Source organism: Dermacentor silvarum, chromosome 11 (genome assembly GCF_013339745.2).
Source record: "Dermacentor silvarum isolate Dsil-2018 chromosome 11, BIME_Dsil_1.4, whole genome shotgun sequence".
In the NCBI taxonomy this organism is placed as follows: domain Eukaryota; kingdom Metazoa; phylum Arthropoda; class Arachnida; order Ixodida; family Ixodidae; genus Dermacentor; species Dermacentor silvarum.
The window spans coordinates 675,841-688,987 of NC_051164.1; the positions used below are offsets into that span (position 1 = coordinate 675,841).

Consider the following 13,147-nt stretch of genomic DNA (forward strand, 5'->3'; position numbering starts at 1 on the left):
AAGATATGGAGATCGGTCTCACCTCTTTGAGAACTTTTCCCTCATTTTCTTTGTCCGCAATGACGATGATCTGCAACGGCGTCGTGGAGTAGGCGACCGCCGACCGGATGGCGATGCGACCCAAGGGGTAGTCATTCCCGCAAATCACGAACACCAGGGTCATCCTTTTGTGTTCGGAGAAATAAAATATAATTACTAGAGCACTACAACTGAAGTGCTACACTACTCACGCGCAAGAAATATTGGAGGACGCTTAAGCTTCGCCTTTAAGAGTGGAACGCGATAGCACTCAAAGATCCCTGGCTGCTTATCAGGCTTCCAGGGAACTGCAGCCTTCTTTTCCCCCCAAATTCGCCTCCGCGGGCGCCTGCTGAGGAGCCGAGTGCCATCTAGATGGTGTTTTTGCAAGGAACGAACCACGGCGTGCCGCTGTATGAATTGTAGAAATGCTGGAAAGGGTTCTGTGTTTGAGTTTCCGCGTAAGAGAATTATGCTTTCTCGTATATTCAAATTACAATCCAACGCTATCCCGTCTGTAGGTTTAGGTAAGTCGTACTTTACGATTTTTCTGACGCATTTTACTCTGCGCCACACGGAGGGCCTGCGTGATCGTGGTTGTTCGGGATTATTTTTTGGGCGGAGGACGCCGACGCAATTCGCCTAGGCCGACACCGACACCGACGCCAAATATTTCTGCGACACGCGGCGTTTAACGCTGTCGCGTTAATATGGGCCCTCCATCAAGTGTTGCTGATCTACAGCCACCGGACCCTAAATTCTGGGGCTTGACATGCGAAAAATCACGACCTCATTATGGGGCATGCCATTATGGGGGATTCCAAATTATTTAACATGCACGTAAATTTAAGTACACGAGAATTTTCTTTTGCACTGCACCCTTATCGAAGCACTTACGCGTTGAGCGGCTGGGATCGAGCCCGTGACCTTTTCCTCAGCGGTGCGAGGCCATAGCCATTGGGCTACCGCAACGGATGGCTACCGGACTTACTCAGAACCACGAAGCGAGGATAATTTATTCAGATTTCTCTTTCCTCTCCGGTATCACTGCTCTTAAATCCCGAGCTAACATTCTCAAGTTAGAATTTAGACGAAAGTTTGGTGATTGATGGCGCAAGGGCTTCTTTGGCGCAAGAGCTTCTTTGGCCAAAGAGCGCCGAGTCTGTGGATAGATTCAATGATTTATAATATAAATACAAATGTCGGACAAGAATGGCAAGGATGTTGAAGTCTGCAATATAAGGGGGCAAGAATCTCGTAGTTACAAAGGCGTAACTGGCCTAGCTAAACAATGGTGTTACTGTTATATCTACTGTTTCTTTTCTGTTTCAAAAGTTCTATGACTCGCTCGTGTACTTATATTTAGGTTTTGAAAGGACGGTTAAAGTGGACGTAAAAATACGCAGTGAACCAAATTAATACGGAGCCCACCACTGCAGCGTGCCTGATAAACACATCGCGGTTTTTTGCATGTATTACCATGCCGCACCCCCCCCCCCCCCCCCCCTTCAAAGAAAAAAAAAAAAAAACTTATCCGTCCGCATTTCCGCACCCCTTTCTTTTTACAGCGAAGCGCTCATGTACAACGCTTTTAATACCCTCCTGCGCAAAGGGTTGGGGGCCAGAGGCCACATTTTCTTAACTTTTGACTGGTTGCCCGGATGATCACGTTTTGTCCTCGCAAAGATGCCCAGATGTTCCCGTTTGAGTGCCCGGATGATCTCGTTTGAGTGCCCGGATAACAGCTCTGGCTTTTGGCTCAAGGTCATTTGAAGGTCGACAGCAACGGGAACTAAAAACCATTCCATGCTTATTACTATATAATCCAAGATTTATTTTCGGATTCGCGGCGGAAGCCTGTATGAGGACCTGTGATTTTTTTTTTGTAGTAAAACGACAGTAATGGGTCTCACCTGTACTTTTCGTACGGTGCGCCGTCTTCATTGCCTCCCGTCACGTTGCCTGTTGCTGCGCGCCTTCAGTAAGAAACACGGAGAAAATGGTGTTTAATGAAGGATCTTTAGTTATAGGGAGATTCCATTAAAATACCCGGAAACGAAGACATCCGCATTTACGGCACCCAATTTAACGACATTCGTTGTCATAAATAAAAAGTAACACGTACCGACATTTGCGAGCGCATTCTTCATTTAGACCAGACACATTTTTTGCTCCAGGAATTATTGAAAACAACTATGGGTATTAAAATTAAAGCACGAAGCACACAGGTTGTTAACTCATAAATGAAGCAAGCAATATTAGAGTCATGCAAACTGTACATGCTGAGGCATCCTTAGCGGTGAAAACTGATTTATCTAAAAGCGCTCCGAAATATATCGCTACTTAATGAGTAGGAGTTTTCCAACTCTCTCATGAACGTTGTAGCAAGCTCAGGCAACCTGTAACACACTATCACATTTGATAAGTGATAACTACAATGCCCCTCATAACCGACTGAACAGTTTTGGGGCGTTTAGACCGATAATTTATTTCGGAGTTCCCCGAATTTTCAATTACCTTCCAACCATACAATTTTGCGCCAAGACCATAGCGCTGGCACGTCAATACTGGCGCTGATGACAGTTATGGTTGCTATTGTTGGCAGGTCTAAAGCAGAAAAAAAAAACAACACTCCAAACGGCTTAACTTGACTCTCCGGTTAATTTAAAGTTCATGTAATTCTTTATCGACAAAGAAAAAAAAAGTTGATTAAGCAGGTCAAAGAGCCATCGAAATTTATTACGTAATGAGAGGCTGTGCAAGTACTTCAACGGTGCGTTGACACTATTTTGAAGCGAAAGCTTCATTATGCTACCTCGGGCATCCGTCGGCGACTCAACAGTTTTCACCTTGAGAGCTAGAGGTCAATTAAACCACAAGATAGCATTAAGGCGCGTTTATAGTCCAACGTTATCGGCACGCGGGCGAGCGTCATCAGACGTCGGGCGCGTCGAAGCGCATTGGCCGCACGTCCGGTTACGTTGGCGGCGTGAGTACGTCGAAGCATCGGTCGAAGTATAGCGGCTGTTGTTCTCGCCAACGTGACATAACGTGTGCTACGTCGGACTATATTTAGGCCTTTACGGAGCCCTGAAAGGAGACATTGCCGCCGTTGCCAGAGTAGAGTTGGGCCCGGCTGCGAGTTGCAACTAAGTCTCACTACTTTACTGATCGCCGCAGTGTCTTCATAGACATAAAAAATGATGAATAAACACTGTGTTCATTGCAAACATGTCTGTATATCATTGCGAAACCACACATCGGCCACAGCTCGACACCTAGCCAAGGCAGTGAAGCTTTAGCAATCAACCAGGGTTAACCAAAGCTAAACCGCACCAATTTTTAACCCATCGCAGTATAGCTCAAAGGTATGGCGTTCTGCCACCCTTACAAAAATAATGCATGATATGCCATCGAATATCAACTGGCATTTCATTGAAGGCAAGAAAAAATAATTGAAACACAGCAGCATCTCTATAATGATTTTTGTAAGCGCTGAGCACGAGGTCGCGGGTTTGATTCCGAACCGCGGCGGCCGCATTTTACGGAGGCGAAAAACAAGAACGCTCATGTACTTAGATATGTAGGTGTACGTTAAGGAACACCCCCTGGTGATCAAAATCAATCCGCGGAGTCCCCTACTATATACGGCGTCTCTGATGGTAACAAGACGACGAGTCGGGCTAGTTGGTTAAAATTCACATTGAACAGATCTTGAAGTGCACCGGCACATACTACACAAAATGCATCAAAAAGGTATGCAGAAACTTCACTTAAATCGTCGAAGTATACGTAAGCATACCCCCAAATTTCAGTTGGCCGACCCTCAAATTTGAAGTTGGGCCACCCTCAAATATCAAGCTGGCACACCCCCAAATTTTAGTTTGCCCGCCCTTACTATAGGCTTCCCAATACACTTTCTACGGAGCCCTATGTATCCCTCAGGTATGCATAAATCTGATCATATGGGTATTCTCTCTGATAAATATTCTTTTTGGTTTCAATTGTTCTTTATCACTTATAAAGGCACCAATCATATACATTTACACTATTATAACAATTAAACGTCCTAACTTCGCAAATTATACATTTTTGTGCAGATACTTTTCGCGTGACGGACAGATTTTGCTAGGGTATACTCACCAAAGAATGCTTACGCATTAATAGCAAACATGACAGCGCCTCATATTCGCACAGTCTCGCGTAGTGCCAGATTTGCACTGGGACAAAAAAGCCCATGAGCCAATGAAGTCGATCTGTCGTTCTTCAGTATTGTTTGGCTCAGCCTCCGCCTACATTAAGCCGTTACTGACATATATTCGCCTATTTATCTTTCTTTTGCGTCAAACGAATGTCTCGGGCCTCTAACCATAGAGAAAATAGTAACAAGCCTCAGACGTGCCGTTAATAGTTTAATATAATAACTTTTCCGCAGCCAGTTTTGGTTTCGGTTTCCCAGGTGGATATCTCGAATCAGAAGGAGATCACGAAATGTTCGATATAGAGGTAGTTCAATACATAAAATAAATATGTGATACAAAAATTCTGAAGGGGATTTTACTGCTGTTCGTTATACACAATAATTCGTTATATGTGGATTCGAGATATCCGGGTTCGACTGCATGTGGTCACGTGGGAGCAGGTCATTGTGGCGTTTCCATCTCTAGCTTCGACTGCTTCGCTCGCCTCGTACGCTGCTATACTCGTTTTGAGGGCTGATGTAGCAGTATAGCGAACGACCTAACGCGCCAGCAGGAACGTCACGACGCCGCAATAGCTTGCTGTCACGTGACACCATACTGTGTCGGGACGTCACGACACAGTAGAAGCGAAACCGAAACTGGCTGTAGGAAAGGTATTACATTAAATTATTTAGGGCGCTGTGAGGCTTGCCAGTATTTTCTGTGGGGGTTGAAGAGACATTTACGCTAAACGCTAAACATCGTGTCAATAACTGTTTAGGAGTAAGAGTTTCACGATTATTGAAAAAAATATGCGATTTACTGCATAATGAAGAGACGCGGAAGAGAAATAATAAGTGCATCTATATTAGTAAATTACGCTTCTATCGTAATTAGCGAAACTGCCACTGCTACTCTCAGAGCGGGGCTTGGTATGTCAGAAAAGTCGGAAGAACGAAAGACGGGTGGCCACGTCGTCATGAAGGTTCCGCACCAGCGTGCCATGACGTCATGACTTTTTGAGGGCACCTACTCGGGGCGAGTGAATCTTTCATCGGCAAAGCTGGACCACGTTGCATTCCAACGAGACCGAATAACTAATTTGGCAAGTTTCTAGAGGTCTTTGCTGCGTCGAAACTGGCCGGATATGCGAATATACTTCGAAATTCGCGACGTGATGCTGACGTGCCGACGGCGAGGTTTCTGCACGAAATTAGAGAAAAATTAATTATGCTGCGCTAATTTTCTATAATAGGGAAACTTTTGGCTTCATTTTAGTTAAAACACTGAGGACACAACGCCCAAGATGGCGGCCATTTCATAGTGGAACTGATTATACAAAGTGAGCGAAGAAACACCGGACAGGAGTTTCAGGAATATGTTCGCGCAAGAATTCAAGTCATGCATCGTACTAGTGAGAAACAAGGAGAACCTAAATGTGTCCGTTCGTGCAAAGTAAGGTGTTGGTGAATTTTCACGTAGCTGTCGGGTATGTCCTTGTCTTTAAGCGTCCAAGAAGTGGTGAGGATTCAATTGCTTTAAATTGGAATGTATGCATGAAAAGACCCGTACCACCAAATGCACGAAAACCGAACTTGAAAAACACTTTCCTATCCTACACTGATTTACAGTTGCCTCAAAAATTGTGATGGTTTTAGATGCTATTTTCAATGTGCTAAACTATTCATACCACCAAAAGCACAAAAACAGAGCTGTCAAAGAATGTTTCCGAGTTCACACTGATTTAGCATGTCCGTCCGTCCGTCCGTCCGTCCGTTATATCGATCCATCCATCGATATACCCACCTACCCTTCTCAATTGGCACCCATTCTGTAGCTCTAATGTTCCACCGGTTATCTACCCTACGCATTACATGTCCTGCCCAGCTCCATTTTTCTCTCAATGTGAACTAGAATATAGGCTATCCCTGTTTGATCTCTTCCTGTCTCTTAACGTTACGCTTAACATTTCTCATTACATCGCTCTTTGCGCGGCCCTTAACTTGTTCTCGAGCTTCTTTGTTAACCTCCAAGTTTATGCCCCATATGTTAGTACCGGTAGAATGCAATGACTGTACACTTTTCTTTTCAACGACAGTGGTAAGCTTCCAGACAAGATTTGGTAATGTCTGCCGTACTTGTATATGCTGTATAGGAACACAATCAGAAATCAGAAACAGCAATACAACTTCAAACAAGGCCTAACATATCGGCAGAAAATAAATTTCATTGTTTAGTAAGGAAATTGAGGGAGTGCCCAATCATTGCTCTCCTATACTCGGCCTGTCAAATCTACTTGAATTATCTATCCAGCAAGTTGAGTAAGCGCTCTGTCTTTCATGTTTCCGCGGTCTTATCTTTCCTAAACACTGTGATTTGCCTATCGTCCCATTAGCCTATAGTTTCGATTTAACGTTTTACCTTTAGCGTCCGTTTGAAGGCGCTTGCTGACTTTGCCGAGGAGGAAGTTGGTAACAAGTCTGCTCTTTGTAGCGAAGATCGAACGCGGGGTCGAGTGTACTTTTGTGTAGTAGTGGGCGAAATGCCAAAACGTTAAAGAACCCCATGTTGTAAAAATTATTCCGAAGTCCCTGTGGCGAAACAGGGGAAGGTGCTGCCAAATATTTACGACGTCACGAGAAGCTGGCACGGGAAGTTCACTGGGGCGTCAATACGATCGTCTTTCGTTTTTGCAAAATTTTCAACTCACCAATCCTCCGCTTGCAGTAAAATTTGCGGCATCCTAGAAAACATATTGTAGTTCCTAAACGAACACTAAATAGGATTATGATCTGTATAGAACTATATGTTGAACACGTTGCTACTCTAATTTGGATAACACCTTTAGCGCAGGAGGTAGACGTTGACAACACAACAGCGCATTGTGTTGTCAACTTCTTCCTTCTGTCCACATCCGCTGGCGCTAAAAATGTTATCCGAGGATTATAACGTTAATCTGTATTAGTAGATTATACAGTTATGACGATATATGTCCACTATCACTGTGAAAGGAGGTTTGTCAAGTAAGCGAAGACACAAGGCCGAAAAACGGATGAGCTCGAACCAGGTCATGGCGGAGGCATTTCGATGGTGGCGAAATGTAAGAAAACGCCCCTGATACTTAGTAGGTCTGTGTACAATTAAGGAATCCCAACTGGTCAAAACAATTAACTGGAACGCCAATGCATTTCTCCGCAAAGTTCGGGAATTAACATCTCGTAACTGGTGTCATCATGAGAATTAATTCCAAGTGGATCCGCCTTGCGAACTGCACGGCTACAATTTGTAAATTCCAATATGGGCCATCAGATAATTAGTTAACAACTTAATTAGTGAATTTTTGTTAATTAGTCGATTATGCATTTCAATTTTTTTGTGCAAGTAATGTCCGCCTCTTTGAGTAGACCAGCTCATTAACTAGAATCGGGCTATCTGCCACAGGCAACTTTAAATAAATTTTGAAAGTGTTCGCTGAAACACCCTGTATATATAAATGCCGACTGAGGGCGTCTACTCAGGGCAGATTCACTCTTCCGTAGACAGGAAGCACATAGCATTTTAAAGGAACTAAGGAATTCATTTAGAAAATTTTGAGGAGCTTTACTGCGTCAAAATGGGCCAACTACGAGAATATACTTCAAAATCTGTGACATGTACTCTGACGTATCGGTGGTGAGATGTTCTGCAAGATCCCCCCCCCCCTTTCTAAATAAGGGCGCGTTTGGCCTAATATATTTACAATAGCAGAGAACCTTCTTGTTTATTCATAACCAACTGCGGACTGATAGGTCAAAGCAGGGTCGGCATATTATAGTGAAACAGATAACATTAGAAAGTGAACAAAGCAACAATGAACAGTAGTTTTAGTAAAATGTTCGCAGCATGCAATTCCAGTCATGTATTTAACGTGGCAGAAAAGACAACCTAAGTATGCCAGTTCGTAAAAAAAAATAAAGGTATTAATGCATTATCACGCTGGTGTCGGGTATGTCGGGCCTTTAAGGTTGCCAGAAATGGTGAGGGTCCAATCGCTAGTTTTGAATGTATAAAAATATTCATACTCACCAAATCTATGAAAATAGAGCTTTCAAAGAATTTTCTTCGCGTCTAGACTGATTTAGTATTTCCCTCTGGCATTCCTTTACTAAATTGGAAATTCAAGCTAGTTCGTCTTGCATAATCATAGCGCATGAGATAAGAGACCATCTCAGAAAGAAGACACACAAAGTGCCATAAGTCTGATTTATTGGCACGGAACATACATACTCGAGGCACGTACTGTACAGCCCGAAAAAAAAAATGAAGCCAGAATCTTTAATGCTTAACACGTGCCCACAAAAGCAATTTCTTTGTCTAGTAAGGAAATAGAGGTACTGCTCACACATTGCTCTCCAACTCAGTCTGTCAAGTCAGCTTCAAGTTAGGTTAGGTTAAGTCAGCTTAGGTTAGGTGAGTCTACCTGTCCTCTTGGTTGAGTAAGCACTCTGTTTTTCATCTTTCTGAGGTCATCCCTCGCCTCATGCACTGCGATTCACTTATTAACGCCTTAACGCATACTCCAGATTTAACGTTTTGCCTTCAACGCACGTTCGAAACGAAACCACGGAAACTGTCTCACCTCTCATTGGCTTCGCCGAGGAGAAAGTCGGCGACGAGCCTGCTTCTGTTTGCGAAGCTCGAACGCAGGGACAATCGCACTCTCGCGTAGTTGAGTCTCGAGGCAGAAAGCCAAACCGTGACGAACAGGATCGCGCCGAGCATGACCAAGGCGCGACGTGGCCCCACGATCTTCGCCTCGTGTGACGTCATGTGCTCTGCGCGAAGGGAGAAGAGTTCGCCGATACCGGGTGCAGTTTGGGCTTCTCAGTCGATGCAGGATGCGCACGGATATATTTCAGCACCTACTGAGAGTTTTTTACTTTGTCCGTGAACATTTTTACCGTTTGCGGATTACCGGGTTACCGCAGCCGTGGACGCCAGTACCAAAGCTGGTGGGGACATCTGGTGGCGTTTTACGCAACTACAGTGCATCTGAAAAAATTATTGTTCCGCAGCAGTGTTCTCACCGAAAGAAAAAAAGATCGTAAGACTACTGCAAGTTAACCGTTACCTCACTAGCCGCGCTTTACACCAGAGATTAAGCAGCATGTATGCCACCGCAGTATTATAGCTTTGAGTGCTCTGTGGTTAGACTCTACGTCATCATATGTCGCTGCCATCGTTGTTGATTCCGTATACCTCACGGCAATACTTTTACGTAAACGCAGGCGCAGCAACGCCTGTAGTACTGTCTTGTGACGCCAATGCCAACTACAGTACACACAGCTGCAACTGAAAATAGTGCGCACTACCAGTGTTCTCTTGTCGAATCCGATTATAACGAACTCAGGCAAAACAAAATTATTGTCTGCTTAGAACACGCGAAACTTTGCCCATACACTGTTAAAGGGACACTGAAGCAAAACAATAAATCAACTTAGACTGATAGAGTGTTCTTCGAAAACTCTGCTGCCGTTAATTACACTGCAATAGGTCATTTATTAGAAGGGAAAATGAAGTTCAAAGTTAATTGTTTTGAATTTCGCGCGTAAGCCCCAACGTCCGCACTTCAAAACGACGTCACGACTTCTCAAGTAATTTTTCGTAATTGGGCCACATTGGCTCATTAAAAGTTCGCGAAACTTGCCATATTCAGTCTTGGGGTCCTATAGAACACAATTTAGTCAATCTTTACCGCTAAATAATTAACTGAGACCTAGAAGACGCTATCAAAATCCATGACGTCACGGGGAGCTGGTGCGGGAACTTCAAGATGGCGTCGCCACTCGCCTTCTGTGTTTTCCCTTTTTTTTGGTTTATCAAGCGGCTTCTTGCGGTAAGGGTGGTGTTTTCTATATTGTGGAAGGGTATATAGTCTACTAATACAGAAGAAATCATTTTTCCCTTTAGTGCCCCTTTAAATAACTCGCTCAAAACGAACTGGACATTGTATATATCGAACGCGAGGTTTCCGTAGACCTTTTCCTTTTTTTTTTCGACCTTTTCTTTTTTCGAGCATGAGGGCAAGTATGTACGGAAGCGTACCGAAGCATACCATCGAGCCGACATTCTTATTGACGCTGAGGAACGATTGAAGGCATGGACAAAGTTTACAGAGTACTACATGTAGTAAAGACGTCTTCCGAACATTTATTCTTTCCGGCCTTCCTTTTGTTCACTGGAGATAATAAACCTGTATATAACGAACGCATAACAAACGTTCCTTTACGTTCGTTATAGGCGAGTTTGGGTATTTAGAATACCCGATATATCGATCTATATATCAAGCGCGAAAGCCTGTTCGTTGTAACTAATTTCGAGGGCACACACTTTCGGTGCCCGGCACAAAGAGAAAGGAGACAGTAGGTCTCCGACGTCGGTGTGAGTACAACGCGCCACCACCAGGCGCCGGCACTCACATATCTTGCACACCCCCATGGGGACCGAGGTGTGCGTAGTTGCATTCACGAGCGTTATAGTTAATTCCCAGTTCAGAAGCCAGCAGACGTCGTTTTAAGTATGAAATACTTTTAGCTCCCGTTGTCGTTGACCTTCAAGTGACCTTGAGACAAAAGCCAGAGCCGTTATCCGGGCACTAAAGCGAGAACATCCGCGCATCGCTGCGAGAACAAAACGAGATCATCCGGACAACCAGTCAAAAGTTAAAGAAAATACGGTCTTTGGCCAACAGCCCTTTGTACAGGACCACATCACATACGCTATAGTTACTTCCCAAACAAGTTACAAAAATCATCGCTTCCGATTTCTTTCTAATGTTTGTTTACAATATGACTCAAGCTGTAACTTCTAGTACTCTGAAGCTTTATCTGTCCTTTCCCATAGTGACGTTCAAAAGGCAGATACAGAGGTTGCCTGCGCTCTTTTGAACGCCAGCGGTCCGCGACAATAAGACAAAGTAGTGACAGACGCTGAGCGCGTCGCACTGTTGCAAGAAGAAATGCGGTTGAAGACGGCGGCACCACAGCCAGCAAAAGACGCCATATGGTAGACATTTCATGTTTACATCTACTCTCGATTACGGTACAGCCAACATTTTTCCTTTTGGCGTGTTATTATCAACTAATGACAACTAAATTTGTAATTATCGCTTTTGTGCTGCGGCGTATGCGGGTGCACGCGTTCGTACTCCTATTAAATGCGAAGCCAGAGCACGTTCCTGAAGCCAATTATACCGTGCGCTTCTGATAACACTGGATCTACCTATCTTGATGGAGCATTGGCCTCGGAAGCAAATATCATTAGGGTATAGTGAATAATTTTCTTTTTCTTTTTCCCTCTTCTGCGAAAACAATGACGCGGCACAAACTTTTCTAAGGCTTTGGGGTTGAAGAGAGCGATACAAGATGGCGCTTCCAGCGCTACTTCTGTCGCCGATGTTCTTGCCGTTCCGCTATTGCGTAAACTGTAGTACGTTTACAAAATAGCTAGAACTCTAAGACCACTGAGTTGTTTCAGTAAACAAAACTTCGTCACACGTAGTCGAAGGCGACTCATAAAAGCAGACGACACCAGATGGATTACAACACACTTTTACATTAACGTTGCCTGAATGAGAGAGACAGCATAAAAGGCTCTTACCATATGATGCCGGCTACGTAGCTGTCAAATTTCCCTCGGAGGTAGCATGCTGAGGTGAATTATGTTTAAAACTACATACAGAAGAAATGTTCGCCGATACTTACGGTCAGAAATGGCGGAACTAAATTTTCGGCGGGTAGGTCTTTAAACGGTTCTGCTTGCCAGTAGAAACAGTAAGGCAGAGTGGGCGGGCAGGTAATATCGTGCTCTATATTTGCCTGGTCGGTTAGCAAGTCCCTTTCGAATGGCCTGCAAGCTCACTGACTTCCTCTTCTTCTTTTTTTTTCGCTCACGAGGTCATTCTGTCTGTCTTCTTGGCGCGGTGAGCCATCACGTGAACTGGAGCCTTCGCCACAGCGTCGCTTTTGCTGGAACGTACTGGTACTCGAATACATGTGAAACGAAGCTTTCGTGAAGCGGTTAAATAAATTCTGTAGAGATGTTCATATTCTGCACAGCGTTTTGTAGCGTAACCTTTACATGCCTGCCCAGCAAGTCACGCCAAGACGCGGAGATCCCACCACGGGACTGCGAATTGCACTGAAGACGGGATCTGATTTGTCACCAGCATATCCATCTGTTATATAAGTGTGCCTCTGAGCGTAAGCTATTCGGCAAAACGAAGATGACGACGACGTCAAACGACGATATTGGCAGTGGTGGTGGCATCGTCATCGTCGGATCCGAGGATCCGCAGCAGAAAGAGGAAAAGCAGTTCAACGGCATCTAGACGGCTCAGTGGGTGCGAGCCATGATAAAGGATCATCATCATCATCATCTAGAAGGCTATACCTTGCCTTATAATCACGGTTGCACTATTTGCGATCTCGCACTGTCATGTCGATGTAGTTCGGTCAAGCGCTGAAATGTACGGTTACGTATTACTCACCTGAGTAGGGAGGGCGTTCGTTACCGTTCGTGACAGCGCAGCGTGTTCTCCACAGAGATCGTTCAAGGCTATTTTTGCTTCAGCGTCTGGCTGTTCTTTCCCGACCACACTACGAGGTGCAGGTATTCAATTGAAAGGCAATATTTTGGCCATTTCTTCGCTTGAGGTCGAGAAGTTCCGTGACTTCTAGAGCTAAGTTATAACAGTAACCTCGTTTCATAACGACATCTATGACTTGAAGAGCTGGCTTAGCATCGCAGAATACCGTCCATGTGCGAGGCGGCTCCTCGTAGAGAAATCACACTGCCTCCCGGTTTGCAACAAGTTCTGCAGCCGTTAGCGTTGGCCTATGGTCTACATTAAACCGTCGAATGATGACCAGTGGAGGGATTACGAATGCCGCAGTAGAGGAAAATGATAT

At 44.5% G+C, this 13,147-nt stretch overlaps 1 protein-coding gene and 1 long non-coding RNA gene across 3 annotated transcripts in view; both read right to left on the reverse strand.

Annotated features, from left to right (window-relative positions):
* The window catches only part of LOC119433588 (glucoside xylosyltransferase 1-like), a 45,903-nt gene extending 36,754 nt beyond the window's left edge, over window positions 1-9,149 (reverse strand). For both annotated transcript variants that reach the window (XM_037700844.2, XM_049658802.1), the window contains exons 1-3: window positions 8,818-9,149; window positions 1,932-1,994; window positions 23-164 (exon numbers count right to left, since the gene is read on the reverse strand). In XM_037700844.2, the coding sequence (XP_037556772.2) occupies window positions 23-164; window positions 1,932-1,994; window positions 8,818-9,008 (396 nt within the window). In that variant the 5' untranslated portion in view covers window positions 9,009-9,149. The remainder of the gene's footprint in view (window positions 1-22; window positions 165-1,931; window positions 1,995-8,817) is intronic.
* The window catches only part of LOC125941466 (uncharacterized), a 208,884-nt gene that overhangs the window by 178,715 nt on the left and 17,022 nt on the right, over window positions 1-13,147 (reverse strand). The window lies entirely within an intron of this gene.